This window comes from Diabrotica virgifera, chromosome 4 (assembly GCF_917563875.1).
Source record: "Diabrotica virgifera virgifera chromosome 4, PGI_DIABVI_V3a".
Lineage (NCBI taxonomy): Eukaryota > Metazoa > Arthropoda > Insecta > Coleoptera > Chrysomelidae > Diabrotica > Diabrotica virgifera.
Window position 1 is genome coordinate 98,620,709 of NC_065446.1, and position 23,249 is coordinate 98,643,957.

Below are 23,249 nucleotides of genomic sequence, written 5' to 3' on the forward strand. Positions count from 1 at the left end.
ATCTTCATTCCACAAACTTTTATTTGATTCACCATGGGACTTATAAACTCGAGCTAAAAATAAAACACCAATGTATGCTTGGAAACCAACAACTTTACTCATGTCTTTTCTGTTGGTTCCAAAGACATGCTGTTTGTCCATGTTGGTCATATTTATAATTTGGTTTGTAACTTCGTCCAGCTATACTACAGTTTATTTTACAAGTTTTAGCTTGCAGAAACCTGTTTTTGTTTACAGACGTATGCGGCTGACAAACACACAGGTACTGCCAATATAGAATACTGCCAACTAAACACACATACACAGGTAATTTTTAACGGTTTAAATACGCGGGTCACATTAACCCGAACGTACCCTAGGTAACAATTTCATTTTTATCAAAAAAATCAGGAAGTTGATTGTTTATCTCATATGCAATTAAAGACCTCATATTAGATAATAAAGTCACGAAACACCAAATCGTTACGCCGAGTAATAATTTGTAAAATAAGATATAAAGTATTTTTTGGGTCAAATAGACCCGAACAGGACACCAGGGTTAAAAGTAGTAAAAATTCCACAAGGAAAAAGTTTTCCTGTAGTTGGCTGTATACCATGTATGTAATACAAAAAACAGTAAATCCTTTATAAAAGGTATATTTAAAATCCCTAAAAAGGGCTACATCACAATCAGAACTAGTTTTCGACTGATTTACCAGTCATCATCAGTGCTTACGTGAAGTTTACATGCTAACCACCAAGATAGAATTTTACAAAAATATGTGGGTCAAAGCCCTGTATAAGTGGTCCGTTAAGGAAACATCGGTTAAAGATGCCAATTAAAACATGGATGTTAGAAATATTTTACCATTATGCCCTAGGTAACATCAAGTCACACTACAGCTCAGATGTTACCTAGGGCATAATGGTAAAATATTTCTAACATCCATGTTTTAATTGGCATCTTTAACCGATGTTTCCTTAACGGACCACGTATATAGGGCTTTGACCCACATATTTTTGTAAAATTCTATCTTGGTGGTTAGCATGTAAACTTCACGTAAGCACTGATGATGACTGGTAAACCAGTCGAAAACTAGTTCTGATTGTGATGTAGCCCTTTTTAGGGATTTTAAATATACCTTTTATAAAGGATTTACTGTTTTTTTAAAGTAGTGGTTCAACATCGCAAAAAGAGGTGGCAGTATGAGAACTGCTCGCACACCACAGAATATTAAAGCGGTGTCAAATTCATTACACGCGAGTGCTCTAATTTCCCTGCGACGACTCGCATGTAATGAATCTGGCACCGCTTCAATATTCTGTGGTCTGCGAGCAGTTCTGACACTGCCACCTCTTTTCTGTGATATTGAACCACTACTATTAGAGTTCCTAACCCAAGTCTTGATAGCCATGTTAGAAGATACTTCAACGCGGGACGACTGAATGGTAATGCAAAACTAATTGCTCGTTGTACACTCAAAAAACTTTCACTATTTTTGTAACAAGCTTTCACAATAAATGATAACTAAACTTCCCAGTCTCTAGATTCACAGCGTGTACGTCGCAAGCTCGCGGCTCCTCTACTTTATCGTCAGCAGCGTTGTCCAATCGTACCGTTTCACTGAATCACCCTTTATATATATTTTTTTGTATTTTAAAATTTTAGTTTTTTTAAATTTATTAAGGCGCAGAGACTGATAACGTGTTGACGTATACAAAGAATACAAGAAGACGCACTGATTAGTAAGATAACGAACTAGAAACCAGCAATAAACATACCAAGAAGAAGACCAAAAATAAGATGGAAACACCAAATAGTGGTCGTTATATCAAACATGGAGATTTCAAAATCTAGAGAAAACATTCAGGACCGGATAGAGGGGAAAAAGATAGTGAACAAGCAAAAAAATATAATAGTCTTTGAAAAATAGCCTAAAGGCTATATTAGGACTAATCCACAGTGTTAAATGGATTAAAAGAGCTCAAGAATATTAAGCCACTTGGGGCCGGGATCCAAAAGGACTGTTAAACCAAAGATGATGATGGAGTGAAAAGAGATTGCAAATATTATCTCTTTCTCTTATGGCGCTACAGTCTAAGTCGGGTCCTGGCCTCCCCCATCATCTGCCTCTAAGTATCTCTGTCCATGGCTGCTATCATCCAGTTATCCACCCTCAATATCTCTTGAGGATCGGTTCTCACTTTGCCTGTCCACCTCTTCCTTGGTCATTCTACTGACCGACATCCCACTATTGTTCCGCTAAGCGTTATACTAGGTGTTCTGTCACTATCCATTCTTGTAAGGTGACCTGCCCAGCGTAATCTTTGTGTTTTTGCATAAATATCAGTTCATATGAATTCAAACTGTATTGATTCGCAAGGAGAGTATTTTCAAGAAAAATAAATATGTCTAAGATAATCAATATTATTTTTTTCTAAATCACATCACTAAAATAATATTATTAAAATCACAATGAAGATGCACTAGAAATAAACAAAACAAAACACGTTGAATATTATAAGGAGCACTTCCAAATCATGATTTACAATGTATATACATTGTAAATCCCAAATCACAATTTACAAATTATATACATTTTAAAGATTTTAATTTAAATTTAAATTTTCAAGATTTTAATGATTCGGGAGTGCTTCTCGTAATATTCAACGTGTCTTGTAGTGCAGCCGATATTTGAAACAATTGTGCATTTAATGATAGAAGTATATAATTTGGACCACATATACTACACATACAAAGATACAAATTTAGATATGAGGCCATCTCAGATTTTGCCTTTTACAAAAATGGCGGGCATTAAAAATGGCGATTATACATATGTGACTAATAGCACAATAACTTTTAATCGAGACATCAGATTTTAACCAAATTTGGTACATAGGTTACTTTTTTTATGTATAAGATCGAGGTCTTAAACCGAAAGAATCGGTTTACCAAAAGTTGTGTTTTTTCTGATTTTTATGTAAAAATATGTTATTTTCTTTCAATTCTTTCACCCTGTATGTATTAATTTTTTAAAAAGTTAACACCGCCATTGAAAAGAGCATAAAAATATTTTTTAATAAATATTTTGGACTTTTTAGTTTTGTTAATTACTTTACCATTTAATAAATGCATAAAATATCTTCACATGTACCTACATATGTGCGGCAGATTCGCGCAAATATTATAAGAATTATTGTTCATTGAATGGTAGAAGCATATAATTTGGACCACATATACTATACATATAAAGGTTTAAATTTAGATATGAGGCCATCTCAGTTTTTGTTCCTTTTACAAAAATGGCGGGCATTCAAAATGGCGACTATACATATGTGACTAATAGCACGATAACTTTTGAACGAGACGTCAGATTTCAACCAAATTTGGTACGTAGGTTCCTTTTTTGATGTATAAGGTCGAGGTCTTGAACCGGAAGAATCGGTTTACCAAACGTTGTATTTTTACTGTTTTTTGGTGTAAAAATATATTGTTTCTTTTTCAATTCTTTCACCCCGCATATATAAAATATTCAAAAAGGTAATACCGCCATTAAAAAGAATGTAAAAATTTTTTTAGGAAACGTTTTGAACTTTTTAGTTATTTTAATAACTGCATAACGTATGTTCACATGTACCTATGGGCGGCAGATTCATTTTGAATGCCCGCCATTTTTGTAAAAGACAAAATCTGAGATGGCCTCATATCTAAATTTAAATCTTTGTATGTGAAGTATGTGTGGTCCAAATTATATGCTTCTACCATTAAATGCACAACAATTCTTATATTATTATTTGCACGAATCTGCCGTACATAGGTACCTACATGTGAAGATACGTTATGCATTTATTAAAGGATAATTAAAATAACTAAAGGGTTCAAAGTATTTTCTAAAAAATATTTTTACGCTCGTTTCAACGCCAGTATTACCTTTTTGAAAAATGAATATATACAGGGTGAAAGAATTGAAAAAATAAACAACATATTTTTACAAAAGAATCAGCAAAAACACACTTCTGGTAAACCGATTCTTCCGGTCCAAAAGATCGATCTTATAAATCAAAAAAAGAACCTATATACCAGATTTGGTTGAAATCGGACTTTTCGTTCAAAAGTTATCGTGCTATTAGTCACATATGTATAGTCGCCACTTTGAATGCCCACCGTTTTTGTAAAAGGCAAAATCTGAGATGGCCTCTTATCTAAATTTGTACCTTTGTATGTGCAGTAAATGTGGTCCAAATTATATGCTTCTACCATTAAATGAATAATAATTCTTATAATATTTGCACGAATCTGCCGCACTATTGGTTTGTTTATTTGCAGTGCATCGTTATTGTGATTTCAGTATAGTTGCTTGTATTAAAACTGAAATAGCAACCTTAGATATCTATAATATCCCTCAGAGTACCATGCTTTTTTGCGGCGTTTTACAAACTGGGGCCCCAAAAGGACTTTTTGGGACACCAAAAGGGTTTATTAATTTTTTTGTTTTATATTTTTATTTTGTTATTTTGAGACCTAAATAACATGTGCAAAATTCAGTATTGAAAGTTTTTATTTTCTTAGAAAAAAAGATTTCACTAACAATAAACATAATAATAGTTTGCCGTTTTCTACCGCGGCTTTGGGATTATAGCATGCTGCCGTGCTAAGCCCAAAGGCGGTAACTTATTTTTTATCGAAAATGAGATTTTTGTATTTCTAGGTAGAACAGGGTATTTAGTACATATTTACAAGCTCTTTTGAGTTGTAGAAGCAATATATTTTAAATAAAATTGCAATTTTGTTAGCGGTATCTACACTTTTCAATTAAAATACTTAGCCATTTGGCGGCAAATGTTAAATACTATGGCGTTTTGACGGTATCTGCTACAGTTGCCATCCATATACCTTAGCATATTGCACTTGCCGCTAATATACTTTCAAGAATGCTACGCCTACATTTAGAAACCGCCAAATCGCCTTAGTATTACAAAGTAAATTCGGCCTAACTTTACATGGTTAGATTATTGTGTAAGTTAAAAGAATTGTGTTAGTAAAAGAAATAATTAGCGAGGATGGAGAACTTTTCGAGATTATTGTATCTATTGAAATTTATTTTCATTTTTGTTTATAGTATTTCAAGAACTAACCAATTATGTTGTCCTAAACAATATGACTCTGCGCCAAGTGGATGATTTATATCTTGAATTAGGCGGTAAGAGATTTTCATATTTCTCCTTTTTTTTTTAATTAGGCTTTAAAAACTTAATAATATATCCACACGCTGTCCACAAACATTTTTAGAAAAAGTGACTTGAAATATTTTATGTTTGTTTAGAAAATCGAGTAGGAGTAAGAGTTGTGAAACACGAGGTGAAACCACTGAAGACAATATTATCGAAAGATAACAATTTATTGTAAAGCAATTACAAGAGGTGGAAAAAAATTATGTTCAGCCTGTACAGGCGCAAAGTTTGTTTCATACTTAAAGGTTTCTGTAATTAACCCTTTGTTGGTTGTACACGGGATTAGCAGTCCCATTGATTGCATTTTTTTTTGTTTAAATACAAGCTATTATCATTGTTTAACTAGACAATGTCTAGTTATACAATGCTATTATAGATACGGGATTGTAGATTTGGGATATTTTTACTTAATCTTTTGAGTTTGAGAATCCTTTACCTAAGTTTTATACAAAAATGCTGGTTTTATTTCTTTATAAAATTTCCAAGAATGCGTCAGGTACCTGGATAATGATACAAAAATTTGTTTGAATATTTAAAAAATCTTATATATCCCATAATTAGGTACTCTTTCGGTATAATAGACAATGTGATCATATTTTAATCATTACATATAACTAGTTTGTACAATACAACTAATAAAATATTAAAATTTGCCCTAATTACAGTAAGTAATGGTATTTTACCGAATATAATATTGTGAAATGACCAATAATATAACAATGGATAATAATATTGGAGTCAGTGTCGGCGATCATAAAAATCTTAAAGTTCTATAATAAATTTGTCGCTAAAAATATAATAGCTGAGAAAGTGAAAAGTATGGTTTAAATTCACAGTTGAAGAATTCTTTAAAACGCTTAACAGCAGCAGATGTTTAAAAACATCTGATAACAATCTGAACAGGTTCTGTTTTTTTCGTAGTATACGCTCTGAGCTTCGCTGGTGTCGCTCCAAGCGGTTACTAATTCAACTTTCACGGTAATTTTTAAATTTATTATTTAATTGTTATCGTTTAATATTTACAACGCTAAAAAGTAATTAAATTGTAATAGATTTTTTTAAGATTTTGCTAATCATTTTGACGTTCTATTGATGAAATATTAATTTCTTACTTCGGATACTTTCACAATTATCATGTAGATGGCGCCAAGATTAATTTATAATTACATATTACAGAACATTAAAAAACGCAAATTCAGTATTTAAAACGTAAGTATATTTAAGGTAAAAATATATACCACAGCTTTGGTCAATTAATATTTTTATAATTAATGTTTTTAATTTTAAATTAATCATTTTGACATTTATGTCAAATTTCCGGTAAACGTTTACAGACTTGTCACTACTGGCGCTCACGAATTTATAAATATCCTCTCTACGTACGAGCTCACAGCGGATAAGTACAGTTTCTGGCCAAATTATTAGACGCGCTATAAAAGATTTTATAAAAAAATGTTAATTATGAGGTAATACCATTGTAATACTAAATAGGTTTTTTGTATGTACCAGACACAAGGTATGTTGTTTGGTTGTATATTTATTTGTCTATATTGAATTACAAATAGAACATCATTATTAATGAACCAATATGTATTTATTGACTCTTAAAAGAAAACAGAGATAACGACAACTAAATATTGTCAATTTGTGGTTGTCATATTGAAGCTCAACAAAATAATAACATTTAATAGTACTTTAATTCTTTCAATTTAATAAATTTTAATACACAGAAAAGCTTTTTATTTCATATCAATCACAACTGTAAACCACATACCGCTAATAGGCTTAGTTTTATAGTAATTTTTGATAAAACGTTTTAGCGGTATCTACCTTTTTTATGTAAAGCTTTGTTTTAAAATATAATTAATAGTTCCCTTAATAAACTGGGGCATATATCCATGCATAAAAACTATTAGCTAGTCCATAAATCCCTAACGGGCCAAAATTTTAGCATTCAATTTTGAAATCGATTTTGCCACCAGTTTGTGAAATGTTAGTTACCGCCTTTGGGCCTAGCACGGCAGCATGGTAGTCTGCTATATCTAGGGCCTACGGTATACAAGGAAGATAACAGGGGCAGTGCTACGCTTCAACCGCCTATTATTATCCCTGATTTCACCCAGGTACTCATTTTTATTCAGGCTGAGTCGACCTGGGGCCTATAGACATTTTAAAAAGGTCTAGATGTTCTCGTCGGCGGCGCTGCGTTTCGAACCCCGACCTACCTGGGTGGAAGTCAGACAGGCTACCGCCTGACCTATCCGGGCCCACTAAAAATAATCATGTGTGCTTTAAAGTTTTGTTATTATTTATTTTATCTATTAGTCCCAAACTTCATTATTCCATATAAATATGTGTTGCCATATCGTCAATTATTTCTTAAAGACAAAAGATTTGAAGTCGATAGCGATAGAGCATATTATTTGATTGAATAAATAAATATAAAACAAATATTTTTGAAAAGTGTTATATAATTACCATTTAAAAAGGTTAAAATAACACATATATTACAAAAGACTTCCTTAAAAAAATGTGTGAGAAGTTATTTAGAAAAAACACTTGCTGGGGTCTCTTTGGGACCCCGCTTGGTGCTCTAAGGGATATGCCAACTACAACTACAAGTAAAAAGTTATTACCTGAGCAAAATAATACACAATTGCCACATTTTGGATATTGAAATTTTATATTAAAAACTGTTTATATACTTCACATGAAACGTACTACAAGATTTATTCTGACGGAATAATATTTTCAAAGATTAAACAAAATTTTATTGACCGATTTCATTATCCAATCATTCTCTGTGAAAGTGATATCAATAAAATGTTAATTTAGTCAAACTTAAAATAATTTTAGCAAATACTACAAACTGGATATCGGTTTATTTAACGAAAAAAGGAGTAATGGAAGTGGACTGATATGATAGTATCAAATTGTTATTGTAGTTTGTTGACGTAAAGTTAATTCATCATAATTTATATTTATAATTTGACAGTATGTATTTGATAAAGCGGCGTCTTTTGAATCATCGTCGTTATTTGTTTCATATTTTGCTGTTAGTGCAGTCACTGAAGGTGGATATGAGCTATTACCTCCGATTTCGTTGAACCTCCATCGATTTGCATGGAAATTGGCGAGTGGTTGGAGGATATTTCAAGGAATAAAGGTGACATGGTGCTAACTTGCGCTTTTAACCTGGGGGTGGATGCACCCCTTCTCGCGGGTGAAAATTATTTTATTAAAAATAACCCTATAATTAGATAGAGGGACAAATGATAAGCAAAATTTGTTATATAAAGTTTTAACATAAATCAAAACTTTTTGAGCTATTAAAGATCAAAAATTTTAATTTTTCCTGAGAAAAATGTATGGTTTCAACCGATTTTTCATAAATAACTCAAAAACTATAAGTTTTTACAAAAAAGTTATAATTACCAAAATTGAAGCTAATAAAAAATTTTAGAAAAATCTTTTAGTCTTAAACAAAAGTAAGTTATAGGTACTTGAATGTATATTTCTTTCGGCAAGTACCCAAATCTAAGTATTCAAGCTTAAATAACGGAAAAATGATGCATTAAATAACATAAACTTATTAAACATTTGTCAAAGTACTAAGAAATATCTATCAAATGAGCCCCCGGACAAGTTGATAGCATTAAAAGTTATGCGCCAAAATTTTTTCAAAATTTATGTTTTAAAATTTTTTCCAAAAATTGTCATTGTTTTTTTTAATAACTCCCTTAATTTTTAAGATATCAGGTTTAACTAAAAACCATTTGAAAGTTAGTTCTAAGGGCTATTAAACCACGTTTTAAATTGAATTATCTGAAATGAATACTCGCCATTTTTGTAAGAGGCAAAATCTGAGATGGCCTCATATCTGAATTTGAACTTTTGTATGTGTAGTATATGTGGTCCAAATTATATGCTTCTACCGTTAAATTCACAATTATTATTATAATATTTGCACGAATCTGCTACACAAAGGTACATGTGAAGATAAGTTATGCATTTATTAAATGGTAATAATTAACATAACAAAAAAGTTCAAAATATTTTCTAAAACATATTCTTACGCTCTTTTCAATGGTGGTATTACCATTATGAAAAATTAATATATACAGGGTAAAAAAATTGGAAATAAATTATTTACATAATATAAAATAGTTTTACATGAAAAACCAGGAAAAACACAACTTCTGGTAAACCGAATCTTCCAGTTCACGACATAGACCTTGTAAATCACAAAGGAGTCTATGTACCAAATTTGGTTGAAATCGGACTTTTCAGTCAAAAGTTATCGTGCTATTAGTCACATATGTATAGTCGCCATTTTTGTAAAAGGTAAAATCTGAGATGGCCTCATATCTAAATTTGAACCTTTATATGTGTAGTATATGTGGTCCAAATTATATGCTTGTATCGTTAAATGTGCAATTGTATCACATATCGGCCGCACTAGTAGCAAAATTTAAGCTTTAAACGTTTCTATCTTCGTTATTTTTTACCCTATAGAAATAGTAAAACAGGTAAAATATTTGATACAGAAAAAACCAAAATTTGGTTAAATATCATTTTTTACGTATATTGAGTATTTTTGGAGTTATTATCAAAAGAACATGAAAATTAATTTTAAAAATTCTGATTTTTTTTTAAATTATATCGTTTTTTCAAAAATATGCATTTTAAAGCGGTCACAATTCTTGAAATCATTACTTATGCTAATAAAAAGAAATTATTTTAAGGACTATTATAAATTTTAATTTTTGTGGAAAAGGCCTATGTTTTATTTTTCACTTTTTCCTAAAAAATTCGAAAGGGTTCTTTTATTTTCATCATAACTTGCTTAATTTTGGTGCTATTAACTTCTTCTGGGGCTCAGTTGATAGGTATTTTGAATTACTTTGACAAGTGTTTAGCAGGTATATTTTGTAAAATACATCGTTTTCCCGTTATTTAAGTAAAGCTTGAATAGTTAGATTTGAATACTCGTCGAAAAAAATATACATTCAATTACTCATAACTCACTTTGAATTAACATTAGTTTAGTTCTTTAATGGTAAATCTTCTGATTTGCCTTTTTTTTGCCTCCGAGTTTCACTTTCGATTTAATTTTGCGTTTTGTGAACTTTTAATTTGTTAATTAGATCTACGCCTTATATAACTGTGATCTCATAATTTAAATAAAATTAATGGGGGAAATCCCTGTGCAGAATCTCTTGTTCTTCAGGGAATTTCTTTCGTGTTTATTTTTACTTAAAATGTTACAGTGTACTAATAATACATTTGTATTTCTTTTTTGTATTGAACTGTTAAGTGGGCCACTTAAATTTTTTTGGTGAGGTTTATTGCGGTAATTTTTGTTAATTTAAATGAAACGTAATAAGATATTACATAATAAGTTAATAAACATAATAAGATAAAATATAACATGATAAGATATACAGGGTGTTTGGTAGAGAATGGGCCATAGCTTAACCTCAGATTCCTGAGCTAAAATAGGTCAATTTAAGCTAACTTACCTTAGTACGAAAGTTGATAATAACCGAAATACAGGGTGTCAAAGTTAAACTTTTATTTTATTTATTCCTTAATATTTCTTGACAGGCATGGGATAACAATACGAAATTTGGTAAGCGGCGCGGCGGTTTTTTGTGACGAGAAATCTAAATTCGCCACCAAAAATGATGTATGTATTACCCAGAGGACGGCATATACGTCTTTCAGCGCACATTTAATACATTCAATTTTTTTATTCCACACTCTACATACTTTTTGAATCAAAATTTTTATTTTCTTAACATTTTTACTTAAAAAACGTATACTACATTCATCTAGATAAACTCAACTCTTTTCGAGATAAACGCATTTTAAATCTGCGATACAACAAATTTTTCTGCATAATATCATTGTAGTTAGACCCGAAAAATAAACTTGAAACCATAATAATGGTGAAAGTTCTCTTATTTTTATGTCATTGCATCGCAAAGTCAATTTGAAGAAATTTGCTGTACATTTTTGTAAATTTTTATGGTTTTAAGTTATTTTCCGGATGTAACTACAATTATACAGGGTGTTTCATTAATAATTGTCCATATAGTAAATGGATAAACCTTAGCACAAAATACGAAGATTTAACCTAAAACACTTAAATAAAATGTGGTTCCTTACTGAGTTACAGGGTGTTTTATCTAAAAATTTAAATATTATTTTTGCCCAGCATTTTAAAACTATTCGACGTATCCTTTTCATACTTGGCAGAAAGTGCGACTACTATACACCCTACTAAATTATGGTAAACAAACGTTTCTAGCTACTACCAGAGGCGTACGGCAGGGGAGAGTAAATGTTTGACCCTTCTCAAATTCTACGCCACTGAAGGAATTACTATTTTAGTGCCATTTTTAGATTTTCCAATACTTTCTACGTAAATAATATACTCCTCATTGGTAACGATAAAGTCATTAGTTTTCGAGATATTTGAAGTTAAATATGAAACGGCACACTTATTTTGATTAATTCATGGTATGATTCATATGATTTATGTTTAAAAATTATTTGTATCCAGTACTTTAAAACTATTTGGTGTATCCTTATCATACTTGGCAGAAAGTGTAGGTACTGTACACCCTACTAAATTAAGATAAATAAACGTTTCTAGCTACTACCAGAGGCGTACGACAGGGGATAGTGGTAGGTTGACCCTTCCCAAATTCTACGCCACTGACGAAATTGCTATTTTGGTGTAATTTTTTATTTTTCAATACTTTTTATGTAAATATTATACTCTTCATTCGTAACGATAAAATAATTAGTTGTCGAGATATTTGAAATTAAAAATGAAGCTACACAATACATTAATCAAAATAACCGTGTCGTTTCATTTTTAACTTCAAAGATCTCGAAAACTAATGACTTTATCGTTACGAATGAAGAGTATATTATTTTCATAGAAAGTATTGGAGAATCCAAAAATTGAACTAACATAGCAATTTCGCCAGTGGCGTAGAATTTGGAAAGGGTCAACCATTCACTTTCCCCCGTCGTACGCCTCTGGTAATTTACAGAAACGTCTGTTTAACATAATTTAGTAGTTTGTACAGTACCTATACTTTCTGTCAAGTATGAAAAGGATACGTCGAATAGTTTTAAAATGCTGAGCAAAAATAATTTTTAAATTTCTAGATAAAACACCCTGTAACTCAGTAAGGAAACACATTTTATTTAAGTGTTTTAGGTTAAATCTTCGTAGTTTGTGCTAAGGTTTCTCCAGTTACTATATGGACGATTATTAATGAAACACCCTGTATTATGAACAAAATTATTTTGCCGCGCAGATTTAAAATGCGTATATTTTGAAAATTATTGAGTTTAGCGAGATGAATGTAGTATACCTTTTTTAAGTAAAAATATTAAGAGAATAAAAGTTTTTATTCAAAAAGTGTAATAATAAATTGAAATAAAATTGTAAGGGTAACAAAAAAATTGAACCTATTTAATGATCGCTGAAAGGCGTATGTGGCGCCCTCTAGATAATACATCATTTTTGGTGGTGAATTTAGATTTCTCGTCCCAAAAACCCCCGCTTACCAAATTTCGTGTTATTATTTCATGCCTGTTAGGAAATATTAAAGAATAGATAAAATAAAAGTTCAACTTTGACACCCTGTATTTCGGTTATTATCAACTTTCGTACTAAGGTAAGTTAGCATAAATCGACCTATTTTTACCTCAGTAATCTGATGTTAAACTATGGCCCATTCTTTACCAAACACAATGTATAGTTCAAATATCATAGGTGCACCCCATAATAACAAAAACAATTCTTTAATTTAATTATAGCCCTTTTCCTGCGCTTATAGCCGATTTATAATCAGTTTTACTGCACATTTAGAAATAAAGAGGAAAAGAGGTTATGAAACAGATCAAAAACATATTTTAATATATTATTCAGCATGAAATACAACATAATATATGAAAATTATTATGTATTCGTTATGTCAAGTCACAATGATGACCTATGGTGGATTTCGGCTGACCTAGCTTCAAGAGGCTTTTCAATGCCAAACGCTGAGCGCACGTGCATTTGATTCAAGTAGGTAATATTCATTATTTATTTTTAAATGTTTTAAATTAATTATTGGGTAATAAAAAATCATTAAGATAGAATCTTGTAAAACATGTAAAAATAAATACTAAATATTACCTACTTGTTTCAAATTCATGTGCGCTCAGCGTTTGACATTAAAAACCTCCTTGAAGCTAGTTCAGCTGAAATCCACGAGAGGTCGTTATTGTGACTTAACATCACGAATAGAGCTGTCAAAAACATATCACGGCTGCAGAATTTAAATGATTTAATGAAAATATCGGATACCTTTCAGGACTAATTGATAAATCAAATAGACCGCCAATAGATTAGTAATTGTCTAGGGAAAAGTCGTAATATATAAAAATGTTAATACAATTATGGCTTCTAAAGTCATTTTATGAGTTGCAAAAGACCATGTCCTACTATTTTAAAATAAAAATATGTATTTTTATGATGTATAATATATATGAGATCACTTACCATTTTTAACACCAACATCTGACATTTTCCTAACTACTTGTGGCACGTCCTCGATTTCATCACCAGAAGACAAACTCCTCAACTTTCCATCCTCTCCATTTTCCAAGAAAGGATCTCCAAAACCACTATCTTCATGAATTTGACTGACAACTTCGACATTGTCAGATACAAAACACTCATTTGGATCACTATCTAAACTAATTTGACTCGTCTTAGAAACACCTAACTTACTAAGTTTTTTAGTCTTTTCTTCCTCATGTCTGGCTCGGTACTCGTTGAGCTTGAAACTGTTCAGAGTGAGATTGTGCAGAAAAGTTTCGGTACCGTTGTGTAGGTCTATATCTAGCTTGGTAGGTTTTTCGATGTTGTTAATAACACCGACTGGCGTTTGTGGGTTGGTGAAATACGACTCAGAACTGGATTGAGGTGTGGTTGGTCTATTTTGGTCGCTAGTATCATTAACTCTTTTTGTGGCACATAAATTTTGACCAGTGTCGTCGATTAGTTGATTATTACCTCGTATAGTTGATACTTCTTTCTCGGGAATGGTCGTGAAGGTTGTTGCAATATTATTTGATACATCCTCATGCTCTTCCGGTACTACAGCAGTAAAATTATCTTCTAATTTACCTTTTTTCTTACCTCCGAGTTTTACTTTCGATTTTATTTTGCCTTTCGTGGACTTCGGCTCTCCCGTTTGTAAATTTCCCATGTTTAACTTGGCGTAGAACTATCTAAACATCAACAATTTAAGAATTATTTAAAGCTGTGTCTTATGCGTAAGGAAACCGTATACAACTAACTGAAATACACTTTCTCACATATTTTTTCTGCGCTTCACAGCGTTTGGTTTTCATTTTACATCTTCGTAAATAGAGAAACTCGATGCGGAATTGTGCAAGACATTGCGCAAGCCCTAATGGAGTGATCGATAGTTCCTTTAGTTCTTTTAATCTTCGGACCTGAAAATAATCAACTATTTTTATTTTGTTGTAAACTGAAGTCATTGTACATTATTTGGCACAATATACAGGGTGTTATTATATTATCAATGAATACACTTCAAAAATGTTGTTTTAAAATACACTCGCGATCATAAAAAGCGGGTCACTCGATGAGTTATTCAAGTTAGATGTCTTGAATTTTCTAAACCTGTTGTCCGATTTGAGTGATTTTTTTAGTATGTTATAGCCTTATTCTTTAGCAATATGGCTATAGTAATATTGTTGTCAGGCCGGTAAATTGTCATTGTATACCGGGTGTAACAATCATACTGTGTTTATTCCTAAAAGTTCGGAACACCCTGTGGCATGTTTTTGCATAGATAAAATATTGAAATTAAAACTCAATTGTAGCCTTAGGCTCTCTTAACATTTTCTTTTTTGATTTATTTGTTTATGTTGGATAATAAAAAAGTTAAGCACGTTAATAAGTAGCCATGTTCTTCATCAATACAGGGTGTTTCTAAATAAGTGCGACAAACTTTAAGGGGTAATTCTGTATGAAAAATAATGACAGTTTGCTTTATAAACATATGTCCGCAAATGCTTCGTTTCCGAGATAAGGGATGTTGAAATTTTTCTTACAAACTAACGATTTATTTATTAAAAAGTCCGTTAAATTTGGTTAAAAAGTTTCAACTTTTTACTGAACAATATGTGGACCATATAGAACAATTTGGTGTTGAAGGAAAACTTTTACTTTGGATGTCTGGGTTAGGCCTTTTTTGGACCAATTATACTATACTACCTCCGTAACTTTGGAACCGTTCATTTTAGAAGGGTTATGCATTGGGCCTTTTTTATTTCAAATTTAATGTAGAACAATTTTGTGTAGAAGGTTGTTCATGCTATACCGCTTAGTTTTAGAAATATTGATAAATAACGTAAAAAACTAGGAATTTGCAGATTTCTTCCCCCTCCCCCCCAAACCCGACGTTCAAAATACAAAATACGTTGGAAGATAACTTTCACTTTGAATGTCTGGGTTTGGGTCTAACTATACCATACTATTGGGACGACCGAGAAAAAGATGATCAGACGCCAATTGAGGCTAAAAACCGAAGTAAAACAGGCATGTGCCTATTTATAAAGTAAGAAGAAGAAGTACAAAACCAAACAATTTATTTATTTCTATTTTGAGAATTATTTCTGAAATAGAAGTCGAAAATAGAATGGTAGGGGAGCAAAGTATGCCAAATGTGCAGTCACTCGAGCGCTTTGGGGACCTATTGGGTTGTGATTATTAGGTCCTAAAACCAAAAAAAGTTAAGTAAAATTTTCCATTTTAGCGGGCGCTTGCCATTTTTTAATTTAATTTTCCATTTCCATTAATCGTTTTTTCCGAATATAGCGCCATCTATCCATAATTCGAAAAAATGTTTCGAATAAAAGTTGCTTATTTTTATGCAGAGAATTCAAATCTGCAATAACAAATGGGGGCTCCCATTTAAGATTTTAAAGTAACCGCCCACCCCACCTCCGTGGGGGGTCGCGTGTGGTACCATTCGATATATTTTTCAAAAATATTAAATAAGTGTATTGTGCAGTTTTTCGATCTGATGTTTATTTTACTAAATATCGCGGGATTTGTATTTAAAATTTAAAATTTACCCCCCACCCCTCTCTGCGAGGTGTCGTGTTTGGTATCTATCGATAGATTTTTGAAAAATATTGAACGTGTAGTTTTTAGTTTTTCAATCTGACTTTCATTTCGCGAAATATTCGCCTTTTTCTTGTGAAACTTTGTGACTCACCAATTCCCTTACGCCCCGCTCAAATCGTCAGATTTTTTAAATATACACTGTTTTGCATGTACTTAACTTACCTTATCTTAATCTGACAATTTCGAGTATTTTTAAGGATAGATTTTTTTTTTCGGTCCCCCCTAAACGAACTCCCCTGTGTTAAGAGCCAATATATGGCAGAGGTACATCTGCAGGGTACCACGTTCCTCCCCATATGATAATCTGACGCGCTCGAGTAACTGCAAAAATCCCCGCTTGGGCTCCCCTACTACCGCAACAAAATATTTTCAAAATTAGATAGAGTAGACGGAAATATTTGTGCTTATCATAGTGTAAAATTTCTATCTTCTGATAGAGATACTGTCAAATAAAAAATCACGATATTAAATTATAACCAACTGGTTTTTACAAAATAACAATAGAGTTTTACATTGAGCTTTCTCCATAGACATAGCCATAGAAAATGTAAGAGCTTCACAGACAAATACAATAATTATAATACCAATTTAAAAAAATTTGGCGGCTTTCTGGACACTATGCAGGTGGGATCATGTACTAACACTACTATTATTATTATTATCGTAACATAGGTATAATTTTGTAAAAATCACTAACCTTTCTATTCCTTGGATATGTCGGGAAGTAATAACTAATTCTGACACAATATCACCAACTACAAATATATTTTGATATTGACAACCTCAAAAATGTACATAATCAGTATCACTGACGGTTGGCATTAGAATGATATAGTTATTCGAGATGTATGAATAATAATTTTGTCCTAATTCTGTTTGTAATACATAAATATAAACAATCAGTATTTGTGTGATAAAATATCCGGAATCTATTATTAGAGTGGGTGTAGAGTCATGCTGTTTCCTGCCAATTTTTATTTGGTTACTAATAATAATAAAAATATTTTTATGTTTACGCAGCGATTATTTAAAATTTATTGAAATAAAAGGCAGATATCGAGTACCTAGTTTATTAAATCTTGCCTAAGTTTACTTTCGTTCCTAGAGAATCATCAGGGGCATCTGAAATAAGCCAAAAAAAGATTGTAATAGTAATTTACGTAACAAGTTCCGAAAGTGATATTTTACGAGACGAGTAGGAAGTTTCCAGGGCGGGTCGTAGGCGAGTCCTGGAATCCTGCGAGTCTCGTAAAATCACTTTTGGATCGTGTTACGTACAATATTTTTTCTGCAGCCGTGTTGTATGTTAAGAAGGATATATGGATAAACTTTACTTATGAACTTTTATTAAACACTTTAAAGTTACTCTCGAGAATTCAACATTAGAAAAATCTACATATGAATATTAATTACACAATCATAACAATTATTTACATTGATATTGTTAGGAATATTAACAGAAGTGGCAGTATTGAAATTAGTGTTAGACGTGTCAGTACTTTTACTATTTTTTGAGATATTAATTTGGTTGCGGCCCTTTTCAATTTGTGAAGCTATGTGAATTTTATTTCTTCAAGAATTTTCTACGTATCCCTCTGCTACATTAGTTGATTTCCATCCTTCGTGTCTTTTCAAGTTGGTTATAGTACCACCACTATCAGCGAGTAAAGTGGCTGAGCTCCTTCGTAGACAGTGCCCGGTGTATTCTTTGGGATGCGGTAATTTAAGAAATTTAGCAAGAGTGCACGATTTTAAAATGACACACGAATCTTAGATGACAAGCGTTGTCATAATAAAATACAAAGTTGATGTTATTGTCAAAGCCGTTACCTAGCTACCCAAAATCGTCCCGAAAGTAAAAAAAACGTCCCGAAAGTTAGGAAATTAGTTCCGAAAGTAGCTACTTTCGGTACCTTCGAATTGTGTAAAATGGTACTTTCGATTTAATAAATCATAGCGAAAATTTTGTTTTCGGGACGGCTGCAGAAAAAAAAAGAAAAGTTGGAAAAATTTGACAAAAAATCAAAGTTGATGTGTAATAAAAATATAATAAAGTAGACTTACTTCTTCAAATCAGGAAGGTATCCTATTAGAATGTGACATTTGTTTGATGGGAGTGATGGCAAATTTAACAAATAACATTAGAGATTAGTGGTTTACGTATCAGATTAGATTAAAGTTATTGTTCTTCAATTTGGTATTTATTTTTCGTTGTTCATCATCATAAGTGGCTCGACAATCCGTTGTGGGTCTTGGTCTGCTCGCAAGGAAGTCGCTACTCCTGTCGATTCCTGGCAACTTCTCTCCATCCTCTGACACCTAGAATCTTTGGGTCTTTTTCCAAATCATCAATCCGTCTGCTTAGTTTTCGTCCTCTACTTCTTGTGCCCTCTGGTCTTGAACCTTACCAAATTCTACGCCACTGACGGAACTGCTATTTTAGCATAATTGCTAGATTCTCCAACACTTTCTATGTAAATAATAATATTATTTACGAAGACTATATTTATGAAGACTATATTATCGTCTTCATTAGGAACGATAAAATTATTAGGTTTAGTTATATTTGAAGATAAAAACGAAGGGACATAATACATTAATCAAAATAACGGTGCGTTTCATTTGTAACTTTATATACAGTCGGAAAAATGAAAGATTACCCATGAACGATCACATCAATCACTTATTTTGTATTTGTTGTCTTTTTCTATAACAAACGTTTGTTATTTACAGAAAAAGACAGCAAATACAAAATAAGTGATTGATGTGATCGTTCATAAGTAACCTTTCATTTTTCCGACTGTATATATTTTCTCTTGTAAGGCTTGTAACTTTGAATATCTCGAAAACTAATAACTTTATCGTTACGAATAAAGAGGATATTATTCACATAGAAAGTATTGTAGAATTTTTTTCCTCCTCATCAGTAGTCCCGTATCCCATAAATCGTAGAGAAGAGAATATGAGACTACTGATGAGGAGGAAAAACCTCCGAAACCGGTATAGACTCTTCCTGTACTCTCCGATTTAACTAGAGTATTATGCAGCTGCTGCATTTTCGTGTTGCAAAGAAATTGAAAATGTTTACACATTTTAATTCATTTACTCTTTTGCTTAATACTAAGGAATCTTTCTTGTTGGAACTGTTACCATGCTGAGCAGATGGGTTGTGAATTATTTAAAATTCTCTCATCTTAATTTCCTGGAGGTTGTAACCAAAGAAAGTATTCCACCTATTGTCAATCTTTTGGTATGGGAACGATATTTATTGTCGTTTTCTGTGCTACTTCGATTGATAACTTAGTTTGTTTTTCGGTAGATGGCTCTAGTACATCCGTGACATTTCGTTCTTTGCAATTCGGAAGGGCCCAAAGTATGATGCCTGGGGAAATCGGAGAGAAGGGGATATGGGACTACTGATAAGGAAGAAAAACCTCCGAAACCGGTATAGTCTCTTCCTGCACTCTCCGATTTAACCAGAGTATTATGCAGCTGCTGCATTTCGTGTTGCAAAGAAATTGAAAATGTTTATACATGTTAATGGTACAGTTAAAAGATAAGAAGTTATAATTTACCCGGAGTCTTCGGCTTCAGTGGAATTGGCATCATCGTAGGATACAGAAACATTTGACTGTGTGAATTAAATCCCGTGAAGTTAATAAGATTTTATGTAAAATGTATCTTGCCGAGCCGATGCCTTGCCCATGCCGAGCACTTGCCTTGCATGATAGTGAGAATTAGCCTTACTTCTGGCATTTTGAAAAAACTATGGTTGTTTTTGCCAATGTATTGTTTTTTTTTCTTTTAGATTTTGCTAATTTTCAACATGAATGGCGTCGTCCATTTCCATTTTGGGATGGTGTTGAAGGTATTCAAGGGGGATTATTATAGTCCACCGTAAAGTTTTTATAAAACTATGAGGAAATTAATTACATTAATACAGAAATGCTAATTATAGCATCTGATAGAGCAGTAGTACGCCGACAACTACTATTGTAATTATTTGAGATTTTTATTAACAAATGTATTTAGAAAATCAGATGTAATGCAATGTTGTGGATACTTTTTACCCACCGTTGACAGTATGTACATACCAAATCTTAGTTTGTCTTATTATTCATGGAAACTAACGGTAAATTTTAGAAATAGCGTAGGTTAATTTTGTTTATAATCGAAACAACCTCAGACAATATGTACCTACTAACTAGGCATAATTTGTTAATGTGGTTTAAAAAAATTAAAAAGAAAAACAATAATATATAAAAAACATATAATAAAATAATCGTAACAAAAAAAATAAATAAATACAAAAAATTGAAACAAAAGTAAAAAAGAAAAGAGAAATAAAAAAAGAAGTAAAAAAGTGTTTAGCACAAATTAAAATATATAATAAAAAACACAGTAAAATAATTAACAAAAAAAGCAACACAATGTACCTATGTATCTATAAAAATAATATTGTAGTATGTACCTACTTACATAATATGTTATGAAATACGAAATTTATTACTATGAATCTGCAATCAATCACAAACAAGTCTGGCTAATTGCGTATGCCTAAGCCATTTTTCAGAAGAAAAAACCTCAGACAATTGAGGACCTTGCTGCAGAAGGGGACAGCTCCACTTTTGGTCAAATTTAGGTTAAAGATGCATATTATGATAAAAAATTAGTTGAATCGATTCTCGCAGTGCATTTTACGAAAGTTGACCACGTGTGTTTCTATACAACTGTGTATTTATTTTTTAAGTGTTTTTTATTATTTATTTGTATCATGAGTGGTAGAGAATCTCATTTGGATAATGTTAGTATGTTTAGTAGAGGTTCGTCTGATCTGTATAATCCATCCGAATCGGAAAAAAGCTCTGATCCCGATGAAGCAGGGACTTCAGTGAAAAGAAGGCGTGTAAAAAATACAAGCTTCCAGTCAATACAGTTCAAAACGAGGTTCAGAGTGTTTCGTTTGCGAAGAATAGAAAAAGTGTTGATCCAGCTAAGTGGAAACGGAACATTAAGAAAAAGTGTATTGCAGAAGAAAAAAGTTATGTTAACTGGAAAGGTAGTAGTGTGAGACCTAGGCAAACTGGATCTAATTGAGAATGTAAGTTTAACTGTTTTGAAAAGGTGAACGGAGAACAGAGGCAAGCAGTTTTAGTAAACTTTAATGAAATAGGAGACAAACAGATTCAAACTATCTACTTGGATGGTATAATAATAACAAGCAGTAACAACATTACACCCCCGAACAGCAAACAAGGTAAACATAAAAATAGAAAAAACCGCATTTCAAAAGATTTACTGCAGAAGGTAGATATTCACATAAAAAGTTTTCCACGACATGAGTCACTACAGCCGAGTGAAAACGTCCGGTTTTTATTTGTCTCCTGGTCTCAAAGTTAAAAAGATGCACGCACGTTATTTGCAAGTGAATGAACCGGGAAGTGTTGTTGATAAAAGCTATAAACCTAAAGTAACCTACGATTTTTATTTTAGGTATTTTAAAGCAAATTTTAATTATAGTTTTGGGGCGCCTCGTTCAAACACCTGCAAAATATATGACATATTACACAATAGCCTTCAAGATCCAGCTCTTGACGATACTGAAAAGGAAAATCTGCGACTTGAAAAGAAAGTACATGAGGTTAAAGCAAGTCGTTTTTTTACAGACTTAAAAGAAAAGACAAAACTGAGCCAACAAAATAACGACATAGAAATTTTAACGTTTGATTTTCAACAGAATGTTCCTCTGCCGAAAATTTCGGCCGGCGAAGCCTTCTACAAACGTCAACTATGGGTCTACAATTTTTGCATACATTCGGGCAAAACCGGCAAAGCTCATTTTTACATTTACGATGAAACAACCGCTAAAAATCACCGAATGAAGTTTTTTCTTTTCTTTATCACTACATAAAAAATATCCTTCCAAAAAAGCAGTTTCTGCATCTTCTTGTAAGAACCACGTCTTTGGAGAATATTCAACATCGTTTTCCTGAACCAGGGCACGGTTTCCTACCGTGTGACCGTTGCGTCGTTGTTTTGGTGTGATAGAAAAGTTTTTACGAAAAAAAGATTATATTTTCTCTCCTACACAATACTGTCAGTTTATTCAACAGACATCCAAATATTTCATACCCATTATGGTTCATCAAGATATGATCTTCAACTTTAGCAGTCATTTTGAGAACCATTTTAAAAAAGTTATAATGAATTCTCAGAAACAGAGGTTTAAGATTTCTCAAAACCGGATTTTTAATACAGAAAGGACCACATAGATACAGTTAATGTGTCTGTTACAACTGGTATTCCTATACTACATTTTGAGGGACAATAAAGATAATCTTTCAGTTGAAACTAACTTGATGGTGTACAAGTCATCAATACCCGTAAAAAAGGCCAAGTACAAAGACGTTATGCAGTTAGCTACCAACTACGTTCCAGCCAACGAAATGGAGTTTTACCAATTCCTTAAATGTGATGACGTTGGTAATGATAACCATGCTTCCCAGATTTCAGGCACGGATGACGACGACCAAGCAGATGAATAGACTGATTTTCTGTTTGAATATAAAGGGGCAGCTCCAATTTTTTTGCATTTTTTCTGCAAACAGAAGCTGATATAAATAAAGGAACAAGTTAGCAGGTGTACCAATATGATTATCTTTTAACTAAACTGCTTTATTTTAATTAATATATGAGTAAATTTTTATAAAACATTTTTTCTCTTTTCCCAAAAGTTACTATAAATGGAGCTGCCTCCTTCTTGCAGCAAGGTCCTCAATTATAGCGTGCTGTCACACTC

The 23,249-nt window shown here is 32.1% G+C and overlaps 1 protein-coding gene across 3 annotated transcripts in view; it reads right to left on the reverse strand.

Moving 5' to 3' along the window:
- LOC114326309 (formin-2) overlaps positions 1-17,279 on the reverse strand; it is a 151,737-nt gene extending 134,458 nt beyond the window's left edge. For 2 of the 3 annotated variants that reach the window (XM_028274627.2, XM_028274626.2), the window contains exons 1-2: positions 17,148-17,279; positions 13,787-14,748 (exon numbers count right to left, since the gene is read on the reverse strand). In XM_028274627.2, coding sequence (XP_028130428.1) covers positions 13,787-14,498 — 712 coding nt within the window. In that variant the 5' untranslated portion in view covers positions 14,499-14,748; positions 17,148-17,279. Of the gene's footprint in view, positions 1-7,850; positions 7,995-13,786; positions 14,749-17,147 lie in introns of those variants that run through there. The other variant, XM_028274628.2, reaches the window with a different exon arrangement.
- Between the last annotated feature and the right edge of the window lie 5,970 nt (positions 17,280-23,249).